General features: G+C 39.2%; 1 protein-coding gene across 7 annotated transcripts in view; it reads left to right on the forward strand.

Annotated features, from left to right (window-relative positions):
* DOCK2 (dedicator of cytokinesis 2) overlaps positions 1 to 23,479 on the forward strand; it is a 249,142-nt gene that overhangs the window by 52,997 nt on the left and 172,666 nt on the right. For all 7 annotated transcript variants that reach the window (XM_083718724.1, XM_083718730.1, XM_083718728.1 and 4 more), the window contains 3 exons: positions 2,637 to 2,707; positions 3,086 to 3,192; positions 16,244 to 16,386. In XM_083718724.1, coding sequence (XP_083574850.1) covers positions 2,637 to 2,707; positions 3,086 to 3,192; positions 16,244 to 16,386 — 321 coding nt within the window. The remainder of the gene's footprint in view (positions 1 to 2,636; positions 2,708 to 3,085; positions 3,193 to 16,243; positions 16,387 to 23,479) is intronic.

Raw genomic sequence — 23,479 nt, forward strand, 5'->3', positions numbered from 1 at the left:
CGTAAGATTCCCTGGGTATCCTTGGCTGAATTTCTTACAGCCTAACCTATGTCACATGAACCTAGTGTGAAAGAGAGATCTGAGGATAATTACCACATGGAGGAAGGAACATGCAGGGCCACATTAACACCTGTAGACGTCATAAGCACTTAAAAGATTTTGGTGCCACACACACACACACACACACACAATAATAAACCATAAAATATTTTTAAATTTTGCAAAACCTATAGTAAGATGGAAAATAATGTTTATTTTTGTATACTTCCACTTTATTTATACTTTTAAAAAAATTCTCCTACTTTTTCTAATTGCAAAGTCTTTGATCACAACCCCAAAACTAATCTTACGCAACACATCTACTTCTATACTTAGTAGAAATAAGGTAGCCAGCCTGCCTTGTTGCATAATTGTTCTGTTGGGATTTTTAACATACTTCAAGTGAGAAAATGAACACTCAGTGGAGCAATTTGTGACCATTAATGTTAAAAATCTGGCAATGAAAAATTTCTGTGGTGCTCCTGTTCCCTTGATGTCCTAAGCACTTGCTTATTTTGCTTCATGGTTAATCCAGCCCTGGGAATGTGTCTAATCTGTGTGAACTTCATTCGGTATTTTTTTCACATTACTGAATCTGTGGACAGAGCTTATGTTTGTGCAAGTTGTACATAAACAGCCTACGTGCAGAAGAGTCAATCCATGTATTGCGATTGTTGTTGGGGTTAGCAGGCACAGGGCTATCCACTGCCAGTGTGCTTTGATTATTCCTAGAATGGCTGCTTACCCAGCGGCAGTCACATAATCTGGGGAACCGGGTTCGTGTCTCCGCTCCTCCACATGCAGCTGCTGGGTGACCTTGGGCCAGTCACACTTCTGTGAAGTCTCTCAGCCCCACTCACCTCACAGAGTGTTTGTTGTGGGGGAGGAAGGGAAAGGAGGTTGTTAGCCGCTTTGAGACTCCTGAAGGGGAGTGAAAGGCGGGATATCAAATCCAAACTCTTCTTCTTCTTCCTGTGGTGCGCTGCAGTTGCAGCCTCTTGCGACTGTTCCTGACCCCCTGAAAACAACGCTGGACAGGGTGGCTGGAAGTTGGAAAATCCCTATGCTGGCCATGGAAGAGGGTAGGGTTTCCCACCAGTCTCAATTTTGAGTTCTGGCCAATCAGGCCAGTCCATGGGGGTGGGACTTGGGAGCAAAGAAGAGTGGAGCAGGCTTTGCTCCAGTCTGCCCCCAGAATTATTGCCTGTACAGACCTAAAATTGTCACAAAGTGGTGGTTGGGATACACCATGCACACAGCCCTAAGTTACTTGAAAGAAGGATGAGATAAAAATGTAATAAAATGAATTATTCTGTTTCCTTTTATCCTCCCCCCTCAAAAATGCTACACAATAGTACAGTACATGCAAAGCTATATGTTGCAAGTAGCATTTTGTGGTGACTGTTACCCAAAAGGAATGGAATGAGTTGGCACGTTGCTTTTAAAAGACAGTTGAAATAACTGTGAAATAAATTAGACGTGACACTTTTGTTATCTCTGTTTGTTGGAGTATGGTGAACCTGAATAGCAAGCTTTGTACCAGGCATTGTTAACAGCAACATTGTCTTTGCCAGAGTGTGCCATACTTAATGGGTTTGCCCTTGAGAAACATAGAAGTGTGGTGTTCTTTAGGACATGTGACGTACCATTTGCGTGTGTGTTTGTGTGTGGTAGCATGTGGAAACAACAAGCAGCACTTTGCACATGCCTCTCTGTTTGAAGTTTTGTGTAATAAAGACTTGAATAAAAATTGAACTGAGCTTTTATTGCCATTTCTTTGGGGCCATCTTTTTGAGCCTCGATGTGTCTACTGCTCCCCTGAGAGTAAGGATAGCGCAGGGACTTGCTTTCTTATTAACAAACCGGAATGTATCTGCCATAATTATCATCATGTATCTTTCACATTCACAAATTTGTTGTGATGGAATCAGCTAAAATATTAATACTGTGGTGGGAATAGTGTGTGTGTATCTCATCTCATAAATATGCAGCATCCATGTGCATGGGTAATGTGTCCAGAAACCTAACTTACCATAATGCCTTTTCCAGTCTAAAAAAATAAGCCTAGGTATTACTGAGCGAAAGCAAATGCAGTTTGTTTACTTCAGGTTGGTTCTGTGGGAGTGTATGGTTGTGTAATGTGTGTACTTCTTTCGTAGGGGAGAGTCAGGAGAAAATAAGTTTATTATTTTATTTCCATTTGTTTTTCTTCATTGATCTAAATGCTTCTTACCAGGAGCTCAGGGTCCCATTTATTAGGCTACCCCCATGTATCCTTAAGTTGTGATGATACTTGAGGCTCATCCAGACTTTCCTTTGTGTTGCATTTCTAGGCACAGGTTTGTGCTTTAAAACTGCATGTTTGAGCAGTGGTGTTTTTTTTTGGAGGGGTGGTGGTGGTCCTGGCACTCTTCTCAGGAATACCAGTGTTTTACAGCTGAATCAGAGCAAGCAGCAATTAGGTTTTCCAAGGATTGCCATTTGCTCTCATTTAGAGGTAAAATGTGGGTTTTCCCAGGTATGATGGCCTTTAGTTTACAGGTGTTTATGAAACATGCAAAAAAAATGATCAAGTATTTTATATTTCTTTCATTCAGGTGGCTGCCTTGAAGTATATTCCTTCTGTTCTCCAAGATGTGGAAACAGTGTTTGATGTCAGGTTACTTAGGTGAGCTAACATTCAGAATTCAGTGTCATCTAGGTGGCACTATACCTTTGGCAGGACTATGCTGGTATTGGGTTAGTTAAGTAAATTCACACTTGATGCATTGCTGCTGCAAACTCTTATTCTGGAACTGAAGTCATATCTGATTTCAGAAACAGCCTAAGTTGACATAAGCAATGTGTCTAAAAAACATAGGCTTCTCATTACCAGATATAAAATAAGCAGGAAAATAACAGTTGCTCTGTTGTGACAGTTAAAATATCTATGGCAAACACTAGCAAGTTTAACTGTTTGGAAGACCTCCATATGTTTCATCAGATTCTTTTTTTAAATATAACATATTAATCTAATCTAATGATTTCATTTTTCTATCTTTTGCAGCCAGCTCTTATATGAATTTTATACTTGCATTCCACCAAAATCTCTACAGAATCATAAAGTGCGCTCCATGAAGAATATAGTATGCAGCAATCTCTTTAAAAAACAAGGTAAATTCAGAATGACTTGGGAATAATGATTAAAAAAACAACAACCCTGCTATCCCATGTTGGTTTAGGTCTCTCTCCAAATATCTTAGGCACATGCTCTTTCTTCTGCACTGCTTTGGCCCCTCTGCACTTTCGTGTGGACATTTTTACCCTCATCCCTTACGTATGATTTACCATGAACTGAGATGCTTCTGAGCTCCTGTAGACTCTACCTCAAGATCAGGTTAAAAGCTGCTCTGCCATTTTGAGTTTTAGCACCAACAATCTGGTTCCATTCTGGTTCAAGTGGAGCCCATCCCTTTCATACAGGCCTGGCTTGTTCCATCACGTTGCCCTAACATATTCAAACTTCTCCTTCTGACACAACTGTCTCATCTGCCCATTAAGACTCCCCAGCTGTGCTTGTCTAGCTGGCTCTGCCTTTTCATCAGGTAGCATTTCAGAGAAAGCTACATTGAAGGTCTTGGTTTTCAACCTCCTACCTAGCAACCTTAATTTTGCTTCTAGGACTGCATGACTGCATTCCACTACATCAGTGGTACCACATGTAACAAGATGTAACAAGACCACTGATTTCTTCCCTTCTACCAGGGAATATCCAGACGTTGCATGACATCTGCAGACAGGCTGCATATCCATCACAAACTTAATGATTGAATTGTTCACTGAGCCATTTCAATATGCTCTGCTATTTAAAAACAAAGGGCTTACTGATTCTTTAATTGTTGTATCCTTGAAAGCATCTGAGAAATGCTAGTGATATGCTATGGCATCAATTATTTGGTGGCTAACAGTTTGCATTAGGTGTTTGAGAGATTTTTTGAATTCCAGATGTTTCTGTGCCTTTCGGGTGTTTGCAAAAAAATGCTGCAGAGTATGCCTCAAAAGTACTTTATCATCTCCTTCTTCCTCAGTTCTGCTGATGCTTATAAGTTGATTATCGTAACAGTGTCTTAAGCACCCATTTGCAGGATAAAGTATGCATTACAAGATATTGGAGCAACAATGCCTAATAATTTGTGCTGGTGCAAAACACACCTCAGCAAAACGTACCCACCACCAGTATAATTCAGCTGTTGTCCATTCATTTTCACCACCTCACTTACAGATTAAACTGCCTTCCTTTATTTTTTTATAATAAAGTTTTAATAAAGCTTTTCAGCATACAATAAAAAAGAAGCAAAACAAGAAATAAGAAAGAGAACAAAGAGAAAACCAAGCAGACACAGAGAGATAATAACAGAAAAGAGAAAGAAATAAGTAAAAGTGACTTCCAACTATCTGTCAGTTGTGCCTGCAAAAGTTCCTTATAATAATCCAGTGTTCAGTCCAGAGTAATGTCCAGTTATTCCTCCCTCTGCTAGCTGATGTTAAATCCAGGCATCTCAGTTTCATTCCCTTTCCTTCCCATCCATGAAGTTCATAAGTAAGAATCAACCTTAATCTTCCTCCAGTCAAACACCACAACTTTACCTCCTGATTTAAAAAGACATGCAGTGCTTATTCTTTATTCCTCACGAGTTTCTTTGCTGTGTTTATATAATAAGACAATATCCATAACAAATTATGTAGACATTAATTCACAGCCCAAACAATAGTATTGCAGGAGGCATGGCCACTTTTTCTTCTGAGATGATTCCAAGTTGTACACAAGTCCTCTTTCCTTGAATTCCATCTCCTCCTCCAACGTCATAGCTCCAGCACAACATTGTTCCGTTGCTTCCAGCACCGATACTACTGCAGGAGGCTTAGTCACTTTTTCTTCCCAGATCATTTCAGATTGTACTTCCAGCATCAACACTAAACTATCCTTTAGGGCTGGCAAATCATTCTTGGTATTTCCCCCCAGGAACTGTGACTCTTCAGGAATCTGTGTGAACCCTTCCTTATTTTCTAATATGATATTATGTTCTGAAACACTTTGTATCAGAGTAAAAGATAATACACAGTGCATCTGCTTAAATGAGTTTCAAGTGCTTTATGGTATCTTCAAAGCCCAGTGTGCCATTCCACGAAAGCTTACGCCACAATCAGTTTGTGGGTCTTTAAGGTGCCACAAGACTGTTCGTTCTAATGCTGCAGGAGACTTTACATTCACTGGAATCACTAATGTTACTTCAAAAGGGAGTATAAAATATTATGGTTACGTGCCTCCTCTAACTAGGGAGCTCCTTACTATGAAGCAGACCATTCAATAAAGACAGCATGCTAGTGGTAAAAGCAGCACCACCTTGAAGATGTGCAAGTTATTTGTTTTCTGGAAAAGCAAAGAAACCAACTTACTAGCTTTTCCTTTCATGAGATTTTTGTTCGCATTGTAATTTGGATTGCCCTATCTTGAAGAGCGATAAAGAGGACAGCCTGAGCCACTGCTAGCCTGAGCTGAGGAAAGAGACGTGCTGGTGCATGGGGCCGCTGTCCCTGTGCACCTCTTTTCCTGGCTCAGACTGGCAGCAGCCATGATGTGCAGAGTGCCTAGAAGTCTATATAAACATTCCACAGACCTTCAGATCTTCGCAAATTGACACTGTGAAAACTCTTTTTACTTTCCTTGGAGCCTTAACTTCTCTAATAGCTTAATATGAGGTTGCCAGTTGGTCAGTACTCATCCATATGGATCCATTCTATTATCCCAAATTTATTTGGGAACTGTTGGTGAGAAACTTTGGCAAAAGCTTTTTGGAGGTCCAAGTGTATGATGTTAACCAAACTAACTCCAATCCACATAAGGTAATTTTTCTTCAGGGTGAGGCAGAATTCCCTTTGCAGAAGCTATGTTTTCTCACAAAGGCTTATTCTTCTACATGCATAACAAATCTAGCTTTAATTGTGTTTTCCACATCCTGCTGGAATAGCTCAGTCAGCAGGGTTGTGGGTCTAAAGTCCCACGCTGGGCAAAAGATTTCTTTTTTTCTGGCGGGCTGGACTAGATGACCCTCATTGTCCCTTCCAACAATTATATGATTCTTTGAAATAACACAGGGCAGTTGTTAAACCAAGTGACCTGCAATTTTCTAGCTCTCCCTTGAGAGCTCTCTTTAAATAAATTTTAGAGGGAGAAAATATTGGTAGCTTTCCCCCTGACTCTTCGATATCTGGAAGGCAGAAGTCCTTGCCAAAAGGAAATCCCTTGTCTAGTAGCAATAGAGAAGTGTTATTCAGAGTGTTTCTAACTCTGGTTGAGAAGTTATTTGCAAAACTGTCAGGTCCCTTTCTTCATTGTTGGTAAGAAAGGCAATCCATTTTTAATTGTGCCTAGAGGCTTTCACAATGGGCTCAAGAGCTCCTACAAAATTTAATGAGAGTAAATAAATGAACAAACTCCTTTCAGATTGTCAGACTCTGTTTCCCACTTCAAACAACAGATCCACAGAAGTCAAAATAAATAGGTTAAAAAAATATTTTGCTGCCTTTGTACGTAAGAGAAAGCTAATTACTTCAGAGAAATGTTAGGTGAGAATAACATTGTAGTTTGGGATTAATTTTGATTTTGTCTAAATATGATTAAGATGAGGACAGGTGCCTTTTTCTCTCCCCTGTATTTGGTCTTCATAGCTAAAAAGCAACACAATTGCAAAGCACATGTGCCCACAGTGAAGTCTTTTAGGAATTTCAGTCACTAAGAGCATTGGAAGTTTTTTCATTTGGATAATAATGCTTTACACTTAAGAACTGCAGAATAAAATAATTAAAATTAATGTATTTTGATCTTTTGGAAGCCAGGTCCCAAATTCTGCAGGATAGCCTTCTTTATCTTAATGGATAGTTTGTACCAAATGACTGTGCAACTCCTTGAGAGATTTGCCAAGTGAACCTCGTTTTAGAAGACCACGGGGCTTTCCCATATGCCAAATATTTTATGAAGCTCATCATTTTCACATCTTAAAATTGTAGTTGGGGAACTATTAAAAAATAAGCAAGTGTTGTTAATTTTAACATTTATAATTCAAGTCATGAGACCAAGCAATACCAGAACAAGCACACATTGCCTCAAAAATGGCTCAAAAGAAAGGTGACCTGGTAGGTGCAAAAGAAGAAGAAACCAAAGATTCCAACTGCATCCAGCAATTACGTTTTATTTCTATAAAATGCTAGGCCTTCACTGATGTGTTGTAGAATAATCAGCCTGCATCTAACACAGGTCTGGATAAATGTGAGTTTTGATAAGAGCACAGCGTAGGGTGAAGGATGTGTAGCCTTTTCCTCACATTTTGCCTTTTCCTTCCATTCTGCTTTCTTCATTTAAATCTCACCGCATTTTAAAGCTTCGGTGAGGCTAAGCATCACTTCCATATAGATTCTATATAGATTGCCTTCTGTACTACTTCCACTTAGGGCCACACTAGATTTGCTGTCTTGGCATTTAAAATATAAATAGTATCTACTGAGGGTGAGGACTGATAATTATCCAGATCACAGCAAGCAGGAAGGTAGAAATTAACCCCTTCTACCTCTGCATTTTTTTAAAAAAATGTTTTTTATTGAAAGATTTTCATGGATAACAAAGGTACATATAGTGTCTCTGTTTTCAGTTCATAGTCTTTTCTACAAATCAGTTACATTTGGCCTGAGATACTACTATCATAAGGGACGCGGGTGGCGCTGTGGGTTAAACCACAGAGCCTAGGACTTGCTGATCAGAAGGTTGGCGGTTCGAATCCCTGCGATGGGGTGAGCTCCCGTTGCTCGGTCCCTGCTCCTGCCAACCTAGCAGTTCGAAAGCACCTCAAAGTGCAAGTAGATAAATAGGTACCGCTCCGGCAGCAAGGTAAATGGCGTTTCCGTGTGCTGCTCTGGTTTGCCAGAAGCGGCTTAGTCATGCTGGCTACATGACCCGGAAGCTGTACGCTGGCTCCCTCGGCCAATAAAGCGAGATGAGTGCCGCAACCCCAGAGTCGGCCATGACTGGACCTAATGGTCGGGGGTCCCTTTACCTTTACTACTATCATAGGCATTGTGAGATTGGGGGGGGGAGAGAGAAGAGGATGGTGTTCCTCCTTTTGCATAGTGTATGTGTGGAGTTTTGTGCTAGTATCATGTGGATAGGTTCTTTATTTATTCATTTGTTTTTGTTGGTAGTGCGGGAGGGATTATGTTTTTGTGTTGTTGGCTGTATATGTAATAAAGGGAAGCTACACCAGAGGGAAGGCATCCTCTTTTGTTTGCCCCCATTCTACTTTCAGTTTGTTGGGTAGCTTTTCTAGTATGGCTGTTTCCCATACAGTTTGGTACCAGAGGTCCATGTTCACTCCTGGCAGGTCCCTCTAGGATCTAGTTATGATGCTGCTAGGTGCTGAGAGTAGGTGAGGTAAATCCCTCCTCTGAAGCTGGTAATCACATTGGGAGAAAATCCCTCATTGGCACAAATGGGGAATTTTCTATCAATGCAAATTCTGGTTGCAGGAAAGGGATTTTCCTCAGGACTACATCTGCAAATGAAAGAGTCAGCTTCACTTTCTCTGCTTTACAACAATCCTGATCATTATCACCTCCTCCAATGATGCCACCTCAGTTTTATAAAACCTGTGAATTAAATTCAAAGTTGCATTTAACATCACAGTGTAGTTTAACTCTTATAGAAACAGTTCTTTGATAAGCCCCTCCATTTTCCTTTTAATACCTTTAAAACACTTCCTTTTAAAAACAATAAAATACTTGGAAGAAAAATTTACCTCATATACCAGTGATTAAAGATAATGTTTTTTAAAATGCACGTATGATGCATATATTGTCAAAATGAGAGTCATGAAATCATAGCTTCCATTTAGAAATCTATGCAACTGTAACTGCGAGGGTTTTATTAGTCAGCACTATTCACACATACAAAGGGAAGCTCTTGTGAAATTGCATTTTCTATGGCTGAAATCTTCTGCACTAAGCAGGGGCATGGAAATCTTATATCAAAGCGGCAAATATTCTTGCAATTTGAATGTTTACCGAACTTCTTATAAATAGGTGAGTTTTTTAAAGATAATATTTCAAGTAGAAAAGCTGAAGCAGAAGATAGCAAGCTAATACTGGACTCCTGGAGACAATAAATTTTAGCAACTTGACCTCCTCTGTAAAACTACCTCTGCTGTTGTAGGCACTGTGTCGCTGAATATGAAATGCTGGGAATCACAAGTGGGGAATGTACTGTCCCACTCAGATTCAGGCTTCCCACTGTGAGAACAAGATGCTGGACTAGATGTGCGACTTGCTCGGTCCAGCAGGATTCTTATGTTCTTAGGTGGATTTTCTGCCCAAGGACTAATATGAAATAATTCCCATGTTGGAACGTTTTATTGTAGCCTGTCTATTACATTTGTATCCTGACCCTCATTCCAGGAACTCGCAGCATGCATGGGAAGTTATCTCACTTTATCTCAGCACATTGTTCTGTGATTTCTTCTACCTTGAAAATAGGTGTGGGGGTTGAACATATATTCAACATATATTCTTAACATGTTGAGTTGTACTAAATAGCAGCATAGGAATGCTCAACAGAGGAATCACATTACTGATACTGATATGCAACTTTCAGATAGAATGTCAACCAGATCAGTACCCAAAGTCCTCCTTTGGCTTAGCCAATTATAGGTTAAAGTTCTGGATATAAATATATTTAAGTGAAAATGAGAGCTTCAGATATTCAAATTATCCAACTCCCTGCAAAGCAAGTAAGGGAGCCTGGGGTCAGTGTTCAAGATCATCAGTCGAAGGTCTTCTGTTGTTATCCAGGTGAGGGTTACTCACAAGAAAGAAACAATAAGGGAACTTCTCATTGGGCGTTGGCAAACATGAGCAAGAGTAAGGATTCAACCCTCTCTTCCCACCCACCCCTTCTCTGTTTTATATTACAGTGCTTTACAGTGATTGGGTGGCAGCCCAATTTCAATTCATGCATTTGCTGCCTTCGTGATTAGTTTGGTCTCCAGTTTTTGTATTATAGGAAAATATGATGTAAGCAAAGAGCTGAATCATTTGGTTGTATAACATCTAGCCTAGGGCTCCTGTGTGTTTAATCCAAGTACATCAGTTTTTAAATCAGAATGTAAAATATGCAGTTAAGGGCAAGTATTTTTGGTGTCTTTAAAGATAATAATTTCAAACGAGTTCAATTGCTCAGTGAATAATTATGCTAAAACGAGTTACTTATTGGTATTTTCCATAACTAATATTTACAGATGTGACAATTAAGTCAATCATAAACTACAAGAACTAACAAAACCTCTTGCAGTAAACATTTCTGTACTGTGGAGGAAGCTTCAAGCTTTTCTGTTTTAAAATCTGCCACTCGAGGTACAGCAAGAATACAAATATACAAAAGATTTGTTGTGAAAACGGTACCCCTTATAAAAGGCAAGTCTATAAATTTCTTCATCTTAAAATTAATTTTACAGAATTGTACAAATATTTATACTTTTAAAAATAGGAAATCACAATGAATTCATCATTAGCAGCACATGGCAACTTGGGATGTATACGCCGCAATAGCCTTAGATGCTGTTTGCTTATCAAAATTACTCCATCAAGAAACCTCTTGGGCTGCATAATTTTGTTTTGGCCTAGAAAAATGTTCCCAGCTCCAACTGCAGCTAAGCAGTAGTTGTCGCTGCTTTCTTAGGGTCGAAACAGATGCTATGAGGGAGATTTTTGAGTTGATCTCTCCAAGTTTTAAATTTCATTTTGAAGTAGTTCAGGTGGCTGTAGTGATGGGGATGGCAGTGGCATCATGCAAACTTAAAAGCTTGCTTTCAATCTATCCCTGGCAGTTCAATTCTGGGGGAAATATATTATGCGCTCCCTACTGTTTCAACTGGTGAGGAGTTTGTGAGATAACCAGCCTCATATAACCAAAATGCTTAACTCTAATTAATGCATGAAGTGGTTAAGACCATAAAGCTGTCCTGCCAGGCTCATCTCACCTTGTGAGTGTCTGTCAGACCTCCCCCTCCTCAACAGCTCTCCCGCCCAGTCTACCTGAGAAACTCATCATGCAAAGGGGTCTCAGCTGGTTACTCCAAGCTCAGGCCGCATGGCTGTCGCAATCTACACTTGAGTTCCTATACCAAAATTTTAGGAACTTTCACCACTGTAACTTAGCCATGTTATACTGTCTGTGCATCTTTTTCTAAATGCTGTAAGGAAAAGCACATGAATCTGCCTTTGGAGAGCTTGTAAATAATAAACCATTTTTACTTACTAAACATGTGGTCTTTTTCTATGCTAGAGGAGGAAGGGACTATTTTGGAACCCACAAGGGCATATTTTAAAGGTCTAACAGCCTATTAAAACTTTGCTGCATATTTTCTTACCTTAAATCTCTGCTGGGTTCTCTCACCAAAAAGTACCTGCCCCAAACCTGACTCTTGGCATCCAGCAAATTCTCCTTGTATACCTATTTTTATCCTTGCCACCAGCAGTTTCAGGGGCACAGCAAAATTGGTTTACTTTGGGAGGTCCTTTGTGTACTGCGACTGCTCTTCATAGAAGCATGCTTCCTAACTTAAATCCTAAATAACTGATATTGAGGCTGTACAATATATAGCATAGATGAGAATTTTTGCATATCTTATTATGCAAGCAATAATATACAGTATTCAAAACAGTTAACCACCAGTATAGGTGAAAACAATACTGGTTATCATGTGTGTGTGTGTAGGGGAGCGGATGAATTAAGATTCAATTATGTCTGCTATTGTTAAAGAAATCTGAAGTGGAATGAATATAAATAGCTATATAAATTTCTATTATCTCTAATAAAATGCCTGCATAGCTAAATTAAAGGCTAGAACGATCATGATTACATTATTTTAATAATAAAGATTAACATGGTAAGTTGGCTATTAGTTAATTCATGAACATTATTAATGGAAAATGTGTATTAATTAGGTCTACAGTGCTGCATAAATAACAGGCAACCCATCTTGCATAGTTAGCATATTTTCTCCTACTTTATGACATTTACCACATAGCCCAATTTTCTCTTAGGCAGAACAGTCAAAGTTATTATTATATATTAAAAACAGTGACAAGTACAAATTATTTTTTTCTATTATATGTGTGGGTACTGCTTTGTTTTACTGTTAAAAGGAAACTTTTAATGCTAGTATGAAAATGGATGCTTGAAACTATTTGTGTATAGAATGTGTTAGGAGAGAAAAAATCAGTTCAACTATTACGGTTCCTGCTATTGTTTTCCACTCAGAAAGAGTGAGGAAAAAATGCTGTCTTGGTAGAATTGATTGGAGTCAAATGTAATGCAGTGGTACCTCGGGGTACAAACGCTTCAGGTTACAGACTGCACTAACCCGGTAGTAGTACCTTGGGTTAAGAACTTTACCTCAGGATGAGAACAGAAATCCTGTTGTGGCAGCGGGAGGCCCCATTAGCTAAAGTGGTACCTCAGGTTAAGAACAGTTTCAGGTTAAGAACGGACCTCCGCAATGAATTAAGTTTTTAACCAGAGGTACTAATTGTAGAAGTATCAGAATGCGCTCATGGTTTCAGGACAGTATATACCATGGGAAAGACCTATTTGATGCCCCGCCTAAATGGTTGCCTCATTCAGACCATGTGAATGAAGCAAGGTGGGATCCATGCATGGAAAAACAGCTCCCAGCTATGGGTGCATCTCAAGAGGACCTAATTGTCACGTCTTCCTGACTCATTGTATTGTCTATGCAGTTGCCCATCATCTTGAAGTGTATCTATTATAAATACCCTGTATGCATTAATTTGTACCTCCTGTTTCAGTCCTTGCCTTCACTCAGCTTTTAAAGTTCAATAATAATGCAAGCTTTTAATACCCTGTTTGTGTAATTGCACCCAATTCATCTTATCTTACCTCCCTTGAATAAAGAGTTACAAGCTTTAAAAGATAAGAGCTGAGGACTTGGGCAGCTGCCAAAAAACTTCTATTTATTGGGTCACAGAACAAGTGCACCTTACCCCTGCCATAAATATATTCTTCCCCAGAGATGTTCTGACTAAGCTCTGTAAATGTTATTTTCATATATTTTGCAGCCACAAGAGTGTAACTTCATAATAAATTCTGAAAAGATGTATTTTTAATATATATATATATATATATTCCATAGATATATCAATTCACCCAAACAAGCTGAAGTTATACACTAGGGATGTCAAGCAAAAGTATATTTAAAATTAAAATTTGCACAAAAAGTAAGGCTTCAGGTTATGTACTAAATTGTGCTTGCTAAGTATACCTCAATTATTAATGACAGTGGCTGGGATTTACAACGAATAGAAAGGATTGCTTTTAAGAAGCTTAAAAACAGCCACCACTCCATCTGGGCCAGGGATTACCATTACCCAAACTTTATCAGCTCTTCCACATTTGATCCAAATAAATGGCAAGTTCCCTCCTCTCAAATTCTGCCAAATCCCCTTCTGTTTTACCTCCATGCACCGCTGCCCCAATATTCCATTTTGGAAGTACCCCTCAACCCCCAAAAGAGATTTTGAGGGGCTGCGGGGGCAGGGGGATTGCAGACATTCAGTCTGACTTCTCCCTCCCTCAGTAATGTATGCTGGGGAAAACTGGATGTTATTACAGCTAATAGTATAAAGCAATTTCAAACAGTAAGCAAGAGAGTAAATAAATATTTTCATAGGGAAAGAGCATGGTTGTGTGTAAATAGATGTGCATCAACCACAAGATTCACTTTGGACTTCAGTTTGGTGCTTCATAACAACCTGATTTGGTCAGACATAGGCAGTCTAATTCTTCTTCCCCAATCGCTGTAGACACAGCTATAATCCCCTGCTTTTTATAGAAATGGATGAAATTTGCAGGCACCATAATCATTCCAAAATGAGTAAAGCCTTCTGTATACCTCTAAAATATGGTATCTCCCATACAAAGTACTTGTTAATTTGGGGCAAAATTTGATTAATGTGAAGGCATTGTTACTCCTTCTGAGTTCATAGGTTCTCTCAAATTTCAGAAGTGTAGTTGCAGGTTTTCCCGCAAAGGCAGCAATTAGTTTTAGGATCTGCTCCATTCCTCTTCCTTCCCTATTGAGAATTTTCAAGAAATGACTCTCACTTTATTCCTTCTGGCAGAAGTGAATGTAATCTTAGGCTGGATAAAGGTTTTCAAATTTATAAACAAACAGCTATAGGGGATTTTGTGCTAGAAACCGAGAAAATCTGGTTTTTATTTTGAAGCAGAATTTGATGAAATTGCTGGGAAAGTAACCTTATTCCTGGCCATGAATCCTTCAAAATGTCTGAAGCAAAGCTGCTGTGATACAAGAGCAGCTGTGGCAGTTTTGGGTGGGAATCACATAATAATAATAATAATAATAATAATAATAATAATAATAATAATAATAATATCTTAATCTCCTTTAGTGTTTTGTGGACAATTGCTCTGAAAATTGCAAACATAAAAGTGGTGCCACTGGGTAAGAAACCTGTTAAATCACAAACAAATAGGTTCAGTGGGATTGTGCCAGGTACCTTTAAAGTTGGCTTCGGGGTGGAAAGAACCAAATGATTCACTTTCTAAGAAAAAATAATTTCCTCTGATACAAACTTGACCTGCCAGTTGCAATGGAGATCTTGACCTGTTTCCACTCCTCACCTTCGCACCTTCCTTGATCTCAGAGGCATATGTTTTGTTCTTGAAAAGCTGTTTCCTTCACCAAAGCACTGGGATTGGAAAATGGGGGTAAAATAATTTTCTCCCCTTTCAGCCAATGCTTGTCTGCATTATTGTCAATGCTTCAGGAGTCCTTCCTTTGACTTGTGATACCTCATAAAGATCCCCTTTCACCTGTGACAATCAACCCCAATACTTCTGAGGCATCTCACCACCTTGGGACTTGGATTCAGATGCACAATCCTACTAAACAATACTATGTCAGGTATAACTAGGGATTGTGTCAGAATTGGCCAGTTAATATTCTAACATAAAACCACTTTTAATTGGGGGATTTGCTACTGTGAGAAGCAAGGCATGAATACTAAAAACTTTTGGAAATTTTATTAAGCAGTGAAAAGGTTTTGGAGGAAATACTTCTCTTTTCTTCCACCACCATCATCCAGCTTTTCACACTATTTTATATTCTTCATATGTCATATTTCTTCTTTACCATAAAATAAGCTGCTGGGGAAAGTGTGTTTTCTTTCTGGTGCTGAAGGTGGCATTTTTGGGGGATGTTGGGAGTGAAATTTTGGTAGGAAGAGTAGGGTTACAGATGGCCATTCTTGGGTTTTGATGATGCCTGTTTATGTTTCATGAACAGTTGTATCTCTGGCTTAGATGCTGAGTATCTGTTACATTGTTTCTCTCCTTTTCCCCAAATATTTGAAGTAGTGTGCATATGCACAATTCATGAGTAAGAGGCACTCTTGCTTTTCCAAGGATGTTCTAGGAACAATCTTGAATATACTGGTAAATGTTGTGGGCAGAACTTAGCATAGCTTCATAGATAATGATATTTTGCCAAATTGGTCTTCTGCATAGTTTTCCATGCCATTTGGATTTATTTGCTCTGATTTGCTGTCAAACGTATGCAAGTTTCACATTTTTCAATGTATATTTTGCTGCCTTTCTAGCTCTTGGTCAGCTTTTCACTTTCTCTCTCTTTTATTAATGCAACAAGAAAAGTTTAATAATAATAATAATAATAACAACAACAACAACAACAACAACAACAACAACAACAACAACAATATTAGCAAGTTGGCATTGCAGGAAGACATTTATTACCCATAAACATGTACTCTATTCAGAATGATTGATTGATTGATTGATTCATTCATTCATTCACCAGCCAGATCTTCATGAAGTGTAGAATGTGGTATTACTCTTTGCTGAACTGCCTTTAGTTACTTAGACATTCATTCTGTAGAGCCTAATTTGCTTTCTTCATGTTTACATTGGTAAGATGAAAGGGGATAGAAGCCAGAAGGCTCTACATGGGAAGTGACTGGAATTAAGCATAGTTTTGGGAGGGGGAGCTGCATTGTATGCTTTCTGGGAAGAAAAACATGAAAATTTCTGTGATAATCCTAAATAGCAAATTATTACTTTCAGAATGTAGAGATATCCTGCTTCCTGTCATTACCAAAGAACTGAAGGAATTACTGGATCCAAGGGAAGAGGCACAAAACCAAGAGAAGAAGTATTGTGTTGAATTACTCAACAGCATCCTGGAGGTTCTCAGCTGTCAAGATCCAGTGAGTATTGATGATTAGAATGATTATGTGGCTGATTCCAGGAGGTTGTAAGACGGTGCTGATTAAGTTGTAAAATATTGATGCTGATGACTCTCATTTAAATTCTAAATATAACAGGGCCCTGACAGATTGAAAGAGTTCTCTTAGTTTTCAGTACGACACTGGAAACAGAGTTATAATTTTTCCCTCTTGGTTTTCAGGATCATTTACCTTGACACATCATCAATCCTGAATCAGCTTTATTTTATTAAAGCCAAAGGAGTCATGCCGTTTTGTACACATTGTATCATTGACACTAGACACATGGACCATGGAGTTTGGGAATATGTTGCTGGCTCACTCTTTCCTTGATACAGTGGTACCTCGGGTTAAGTACTTAATTCGTTCCGGAGGTCTGTACTTAACCTGAAACTGTTCTTAACCTGAAGCACCACTTTAGCTAATGGGGCCTCCTGCTGCTGCCGTGCCGCCGGAGCATGATTTCTGTTCTCAGCCTGAAGCAAAGTTCTTAACCTGAGGTACTATTTCTGGGTTAGCGGAGTCTGTAACCTGAAGCGTATGTAACCTGAGGTACCACTGTACTGTGTTTCAGGCCATCCAGGTTGCCCCAAACCATTTATTTCATTGTTTATAAAAACGCATAAACCATGTTTGTGTGTGTTTGTGTGTTGTACATAAAATAAATTAAAATAACTGTCAGTAATACAAAGATTAAAATCAGCATTTTAAAAAATACCAATACCAATTTTTATTATTTATAAAACTAAATTAAAAACAAGTATACATAACTAAATACCCCTAAATGGGCTTATGGAATTTTTAAGTGTTTACAGGTACCTAAACGAACATAGTTGCCTACTGTGGTTTCAAATCCACTTTAAGTCATGGGTTTGAGGAATCTTGGTGCCCTAGTAAGTGCCAGTGTGGATATATTTATTTAACATCGTTAAATGGAAGTTAATGAGGTAGGAAACTCCACAGGATGTTTCTGATATCCATACCATAGCTATGTCTGCACTGAATCACTGATAGTACTGTATGAAAAAAATCAAAGTGAATAAATGAACAAGTCATTTTTATGCCTTTTCTGCTTCTAATAAATATTCAAAACTGTTCTGCAACACTAAAGGAACAGTTACTTTTTAAGGGTGAGTTATATTAGTATGCATTGAAAGCCAGTGGCCAGGTTCTTGTTTCATAAACCATATTGCCGTCATCACATGTGCTTATTTAATATTAGCTGCTGTGCAAGCTTGCTTTCCACATTTTGCATATGTGATTCTCAATGTCTGTCTTAGTTATCATTTAATTAATGCACCTTCACTAATCTGCATTTAAAAAAATCATATTAGTAATGAAAGTTCTTACACTATTCTGGGTGCTGAACTCTGAAATTTCTCTTGTGAATATGGCAGGTTTTCCTGACAAGCTGACTTGGTTTCCCAATGCCATACACTGCTGCTGCTACCTTGCCGCTCTCCCCTCTGTTACTGGCAGTCATCAGAAAAGCCGCCCTGCCTGCCACTACTGCATTTCTAATATACACTTAATTTGTGTTTTTAGGTACAAAGATATTTTCCACTTCTTTTGAGATTATCCCAGTTTCTTCCCATTTCTTCCCAATTAGAATGTCTTAAAGTGGAAACTGGATGAATCTTGGGCCACCTCAGGGGCCTCAGTATAATCTGTATCACTGGTTTACTGACAATGCCAAAATGCAAGAAGTTTAATAGAATGGCTATTATTCTATCAGGAATGTACTTTGTTTGACCTGAATTTTCAAGGAGAAAAAGCTTTGGCTTAGATGACCCCGTTTGGCTGAGATCATCTCAAGAAGGATAGTCATAGCCTTAGTGGCAGGTTCTTTTTTCTTTCTCAGTTCTGTGATTTTAAAGCATTCTTTCCATTTCACAAGTAGTTTGTAGAGATGGTCAGGCTTAGAAAATTGGTATCATTTGTTCCTTAGGATGCACTTCGACAGTCTACCTTTCACTTTCCTTGGCAGCGAAATTCTTTCTTTTAAAAAATGGAAAGATCATTGGATGAATTGTTGTAAAGTTAATGCATTTCTCAGCAGGACATTGAGACTTCCTCTCTGTGCACTGTGTAGTCACTAGAAGGAAATCTTTAGGTTTGGACAGCATACATACCTGAGGAAGGTGTTCATCACAGGCTTCCAGGAGCAACTGGCTTAAAAGAGGCTTCTGCTTATGGGTCCTTCTTGCACAATGGAATTTCCCCTGTGCTGTCCTCCCTCCTGCATCCTACGCTGCCTCTCTGCCAAATAATTTCAAGAGGCCTGGAGACCCTCTAGAGCAGCCTTTCTCGAGCTGTGGGTCCCCAGATGTTGCTGAACTACAACTCCCATCACCCCTAGCTAGCAAGGCCAGAGCTCAGGGATGATGGGAGTTGTAGTCCAACATCTGGGGACCCACAGGTTGAGAACCGCTGCTCTAGAGTAAATTGGAGGGGGCAGGCATGAAGATCCGCACGCATGCTAACTGTTGCTGAAGTGCTTTAAGTTAGAGATCAAGAATCAAATTTAATTGTTTTTTTGCTATAATTATTTACTGGTGTTTGGTATTTTGCTGGATGTTTTGTTTTTAAGTTTCATGGCTTGTTCTGTTGGTGATAATTGTGGTTTGATTATTGTAGATTATTGTAGTGTTAATATTTTGGCTTTCATATATTTTGCTGGAAGCCCCCTTGGCTGGGCGTAACCCTTAAATTTAGCCTATGAGTTGTTTAAACAAATAAATATCTTAGTGAAGCACATAAGATCTTAAGGGCCTATTGAGTTGACTTAGGAGGCATATCCTTGAACTTTCTGATCCTGTACTTGATGACAGTGGAAGACATAATTAGTAAGTACAGAAGGAGAATGTGCTGAATGGAAGGAAAGGGGACCTTCTATAGGACTAAGAAGTTTTAGCAAAGTAACATTCACTTTCCCAAACATTTAGTTTCAAATGTAAAAATTAAATGTTAACATAATGCAGTGTCTTCCTTTCCCCATGTTTTAACATACCTGAAGGTTAGTGCAATTAAACTAAATTGGAAGCATATGGCAAATGTTTAAAATCCAGCTTAGGAACATGATGGATGAGGCGCTCTGTAGATGCTCACTGCCACTACTAAGGAGAGAGAGAAATCTGTTAATAACCTCATCCTATGGATGTTTACTCATATGTCCCACTGAGTTCCAAGACATTAACTCCCAAGTAAGTGAGCATGGAATTGTAGCCTAAAACTTTCTCTTTAGGGCATTGCAGTGAAGCCAAATGATGCCCCACCTTGGGAACAACAATACAAATATTTAACTTTACATGAGCTTGTTACATTCCCTCCACCCTCCAGCAATTTCTGCGATTGGGTTCATTACTGAGGTTTGTAAATGAAACTGTTACAATAGGAACAAGACGATAACTCTGTATGTGAAGTGTGTGGTTGCAATGCCCCCTTGGCATTTAAAGTATAGTTGTTTAAGATAATTATAGAGTAAACATAGTATAGATATTATAATGAGCTTTCATGTTTGGTCCCTTATCTATTACTGTATAGCTGTTTGACAAAGTTGTGCTTTCAATGTGAAAAGGCCATATTAAAGCAGAAAAATGAAAAAAAATAATCTTATTCTTCTCTCCCTCCGTAATATTTAGCTGTTGCCCTCAGTTGTTTTGAAAAGATGCTGTCTCCTCCAAGATGAGCTACTTGCTGTTACAGATTGCATGTATGAAATCTCAAAGGTTATCGCCCAAACACTGTTTTATAATTAAATTGACTGTATGTTAGGATCTCAGGTGCAAGAGTGACCTTAAATTCCTGGCAGGCTGCAGATGCAGGGTGTATTATTGCACAAACAACAAAAAGCAAATTTTTACCACAATAAAGCAGATGTGCCTGCTTTTTGAACCATGCTTGTCACATCTGAAAAGTGAACTTGTGCATTTCTTCTACTGCTAAATGCTTGAGTTCCCTTTTCAAACCTGATAACTTGAAGTGCAAACTGAAGCCAAATGTGCATTTGCATTTTAAATAATAATATTGATTAATAATAATTTATTAATAATTTTGTATATTCATGAGTATTATACAAAATGGGTTCCTGCCATTACATAGAATGATCAGACAGAATAGCTGTAGATCAGGGGGTAATGAACCTATAGCCCTTGGACCCAGAAGTGGCCTATGGTTTCCCTGGCCCTATGCAGTAAATAAGCTTTTAAAAGATGTCATTGATGCCAAGCTGAGGTATTTCTTAAAGCCTCATTGCTGTGGTGGTGGTTTTCAGGGGTGTAAAGCTGGGGAGAGGAAGTTTAACTCGTCCTTTCCTACCTGTAGCTCCCTACCCATGTATTATGACACTTCTCCCTCCGCACTCCTCAAATCACTGACATTAGGGAAAATCCCATAAAAGCTTGTGTTGGCACCAATGGAAGCTTTTTTTAAAAAACAACAACAGGAAAGGGGCCAACAAGTGAGGTGAGTGTGAGGTAGAAAGAGAGAGTGGGCGCTGACTCTGCCCACTTTTACTGTGTCAACATTTGGTTATGGTGCTGCCCTTTATAGCCATGTGGCCTATGAAGGTTTTCCATGAAGTGCACAGGCTGACCAAGTGGTAGTTGCGGGAGGGAGGGGCCAAATGGCCATTGGTCCCACCCAACTAGGACAGTGGAAGGGACCTCAATGTCTTGCTTCTGCCTTTGATAGCAGCCATATGGAATCGTTAGTGACAAACACTTATTGCTCAGAACTGAGCCAACAGAACCCCCAAATGTTGCTGAACCTACAGCTCTTGCCATCCTTGGCCATGCTTGTGGGACTGATGGGAGTTGTAGTTCAGCAACATCTGGAAGGCCAAAGGTTCCCCAGCCCTACAACAGAAGGTGCTTTGATATTTAAACTCTTCCTCAGAGAAAACCAGGTACAATGGGTGTTAAAATGGGTGAACACACACAGAGAGAGCTCTGGGAAAGGGAATCAAGTGGCAATTGGCCCCAGGCAAGGCAATTAATATTTGACAGATCTTCTAAAGTGCAAAGTGACGCGGTTACCCTAACACAAGGTTCTATTGGGGTTTACTATGCAAACAGAGATCTGATTAATTATGGACTGCAACATTTACTTGAATGTTAGTGGAAGTTTTGTTCACATGTCATCAAAATTGCCCATGAATTTTTCTCTTTCTTAATGGGACACCACTTACTCATGGGGGCTCTGAATATGTAGTAGAGCTGATACAGTATATCACTCATAGTAGGTGAATCTTCTCCTGAACTTGAATACCATTTAATCATGCATTAAAATAGGGTGAGTAAACTCTAGCTCTCCAGATGTTCCCCGACTCCAGTTTAAATCAGTCCTAACCAGCATCCTGGGGATTATACTCCTGCATTATTTGGAGGACCACAAGTTAGCGACCTCAATTTTAAATACACACATACCTGTCTAGTCTCTGAGACTCTGCATACATGCAAGTAGTTTTTCAATTAGTTTGCCTCTATACTTCTCTCTGAAAGGAAAAGAGCCTGCTCAGATACTATTTTCTGTTTTATCAAGTACTGAGTAGTGTTTCACTATTTTATCTCTTTCTCCTTTCCAGAATTGAAAGGCTGAGCCTGATTTATGTATTATTATATAATTATTATTGTTTAAAAAGCAGGGCTATAAGTAACTTCAATTTGGGCCCCTTTTAACAAAATGTAAGCTTCAAGCTAATTATTCAACATCTACGATGAGGTGTTCTTTTGGGAGAGTAAAGTATCTAATTAGAGAACTCTTAGGAGAACTTGGACCTACAGTTACTTGTACCATTTATCAAGGCAGAGGGAGTGAAGGGGAAGAGAGGAATGAGATAGCCTCTTAGGAAAACTCTGTCAGATCACAGCAGCAGTGTATGACAGGCCCTCTGAAAATGCCAAACCTGCCAGAAGGAACTGGGAAATCTGCCAAACAACCAGATGCTGCTTTTGGAAAGAACCCTACCCCACTGTGGCATCTGGCACAGTAATTGCTGATCAAAGAAAGAGGACGAGGGTTAGTAGGCTGGCTAGGGAAATAAAAGTAGGTGCAAGAGTAAGGCTGTTATCTGCTAAGTTTTAACAACTTCAAGAAAAGTGGGAATGCCAGTAGCATCCCATGTTTATTCTTAATTAGACCAGGCAAAGCATTTGTTCAATATTTTAAGCTGCTGAGTCACGCTTAAGGAATAGTCTATATTTTGATTTGGTAAAGGCTGTGCTTAAAGACAGCATGGAAGATTTATGAACACTGAGAGTTTAATGGATGTGTCTGTAGGTGTATTGCTGCAAATTAAGTTAGAAGCTGTTATAGGAGTTAGCAATTAACCAATCTTGTCATAAACCATCATGGGCATTCATTTCATCAGATATCAGTGAAACAGAGAAGGGCAGTATAAATCATGGGTAGCCTGCCCTGGTGCCCTTCAGAAGCTTTTTGGGCCACAATTCCCAGCATCCCTGACCATTGGCCTTGCTGGTTGGGACTGATTGGAATTGTAAGACTAACCTTCAGAGGGTACCTCATTGGCTTTGCCAGGGATAAATACATAAATAGGTTTGAAATAAATTGGAAAATAAGTCAAATGAAACCAAATGTTGATGTTTTTCCCCAAATATTGGGAGCATACATCCCCGCTGTACTGCAGCAAAAAGTGAATGCATCCAGTTGGGGAGAGCCTATACTTATTTGAATGTAAAAAGACCCTCATTTGTTGTCCCATTTGGTGGTACCCAACTAACTTGCTCAATCCATGCATTGATTTCTGCTTGCGTAATGGAACTCCTCCCTTTCCTCTCTGCATGCACCCTACAGTCTCCCCAGATGTTCTCTGGTGGGTTGGGGGAACTTCTAGAACAGGCTTGGGGGACATGGGGGGAGGAAAAGGGAGAAAGTTCCATTGCACAAGCAGAGATTCTTATACTGATAGATTGAGTTAGTAGGGTACCACCTATTGAACTGGCCCCGAGTGTAACATGCCCGAGTAAGCAGCAAGAAAGGAGTACAATAAGTGAAAACTCTAAAAAGAATAAATATGCAATATTTGTATGAATTTCTTTCCAAATGCTGCCTC

This window comes from Podarcis gaigeae (assembly GCF_964106915.1).
Source record: "Podarcis gaigeae genome assembly, chromosome: 2".
Lineage (NCBI taxonomy): Eukaryota > Metazoa > Chordata > Lepidosauria > Squamata > Lacertidae > Podarcis > Podarcis gaigeae.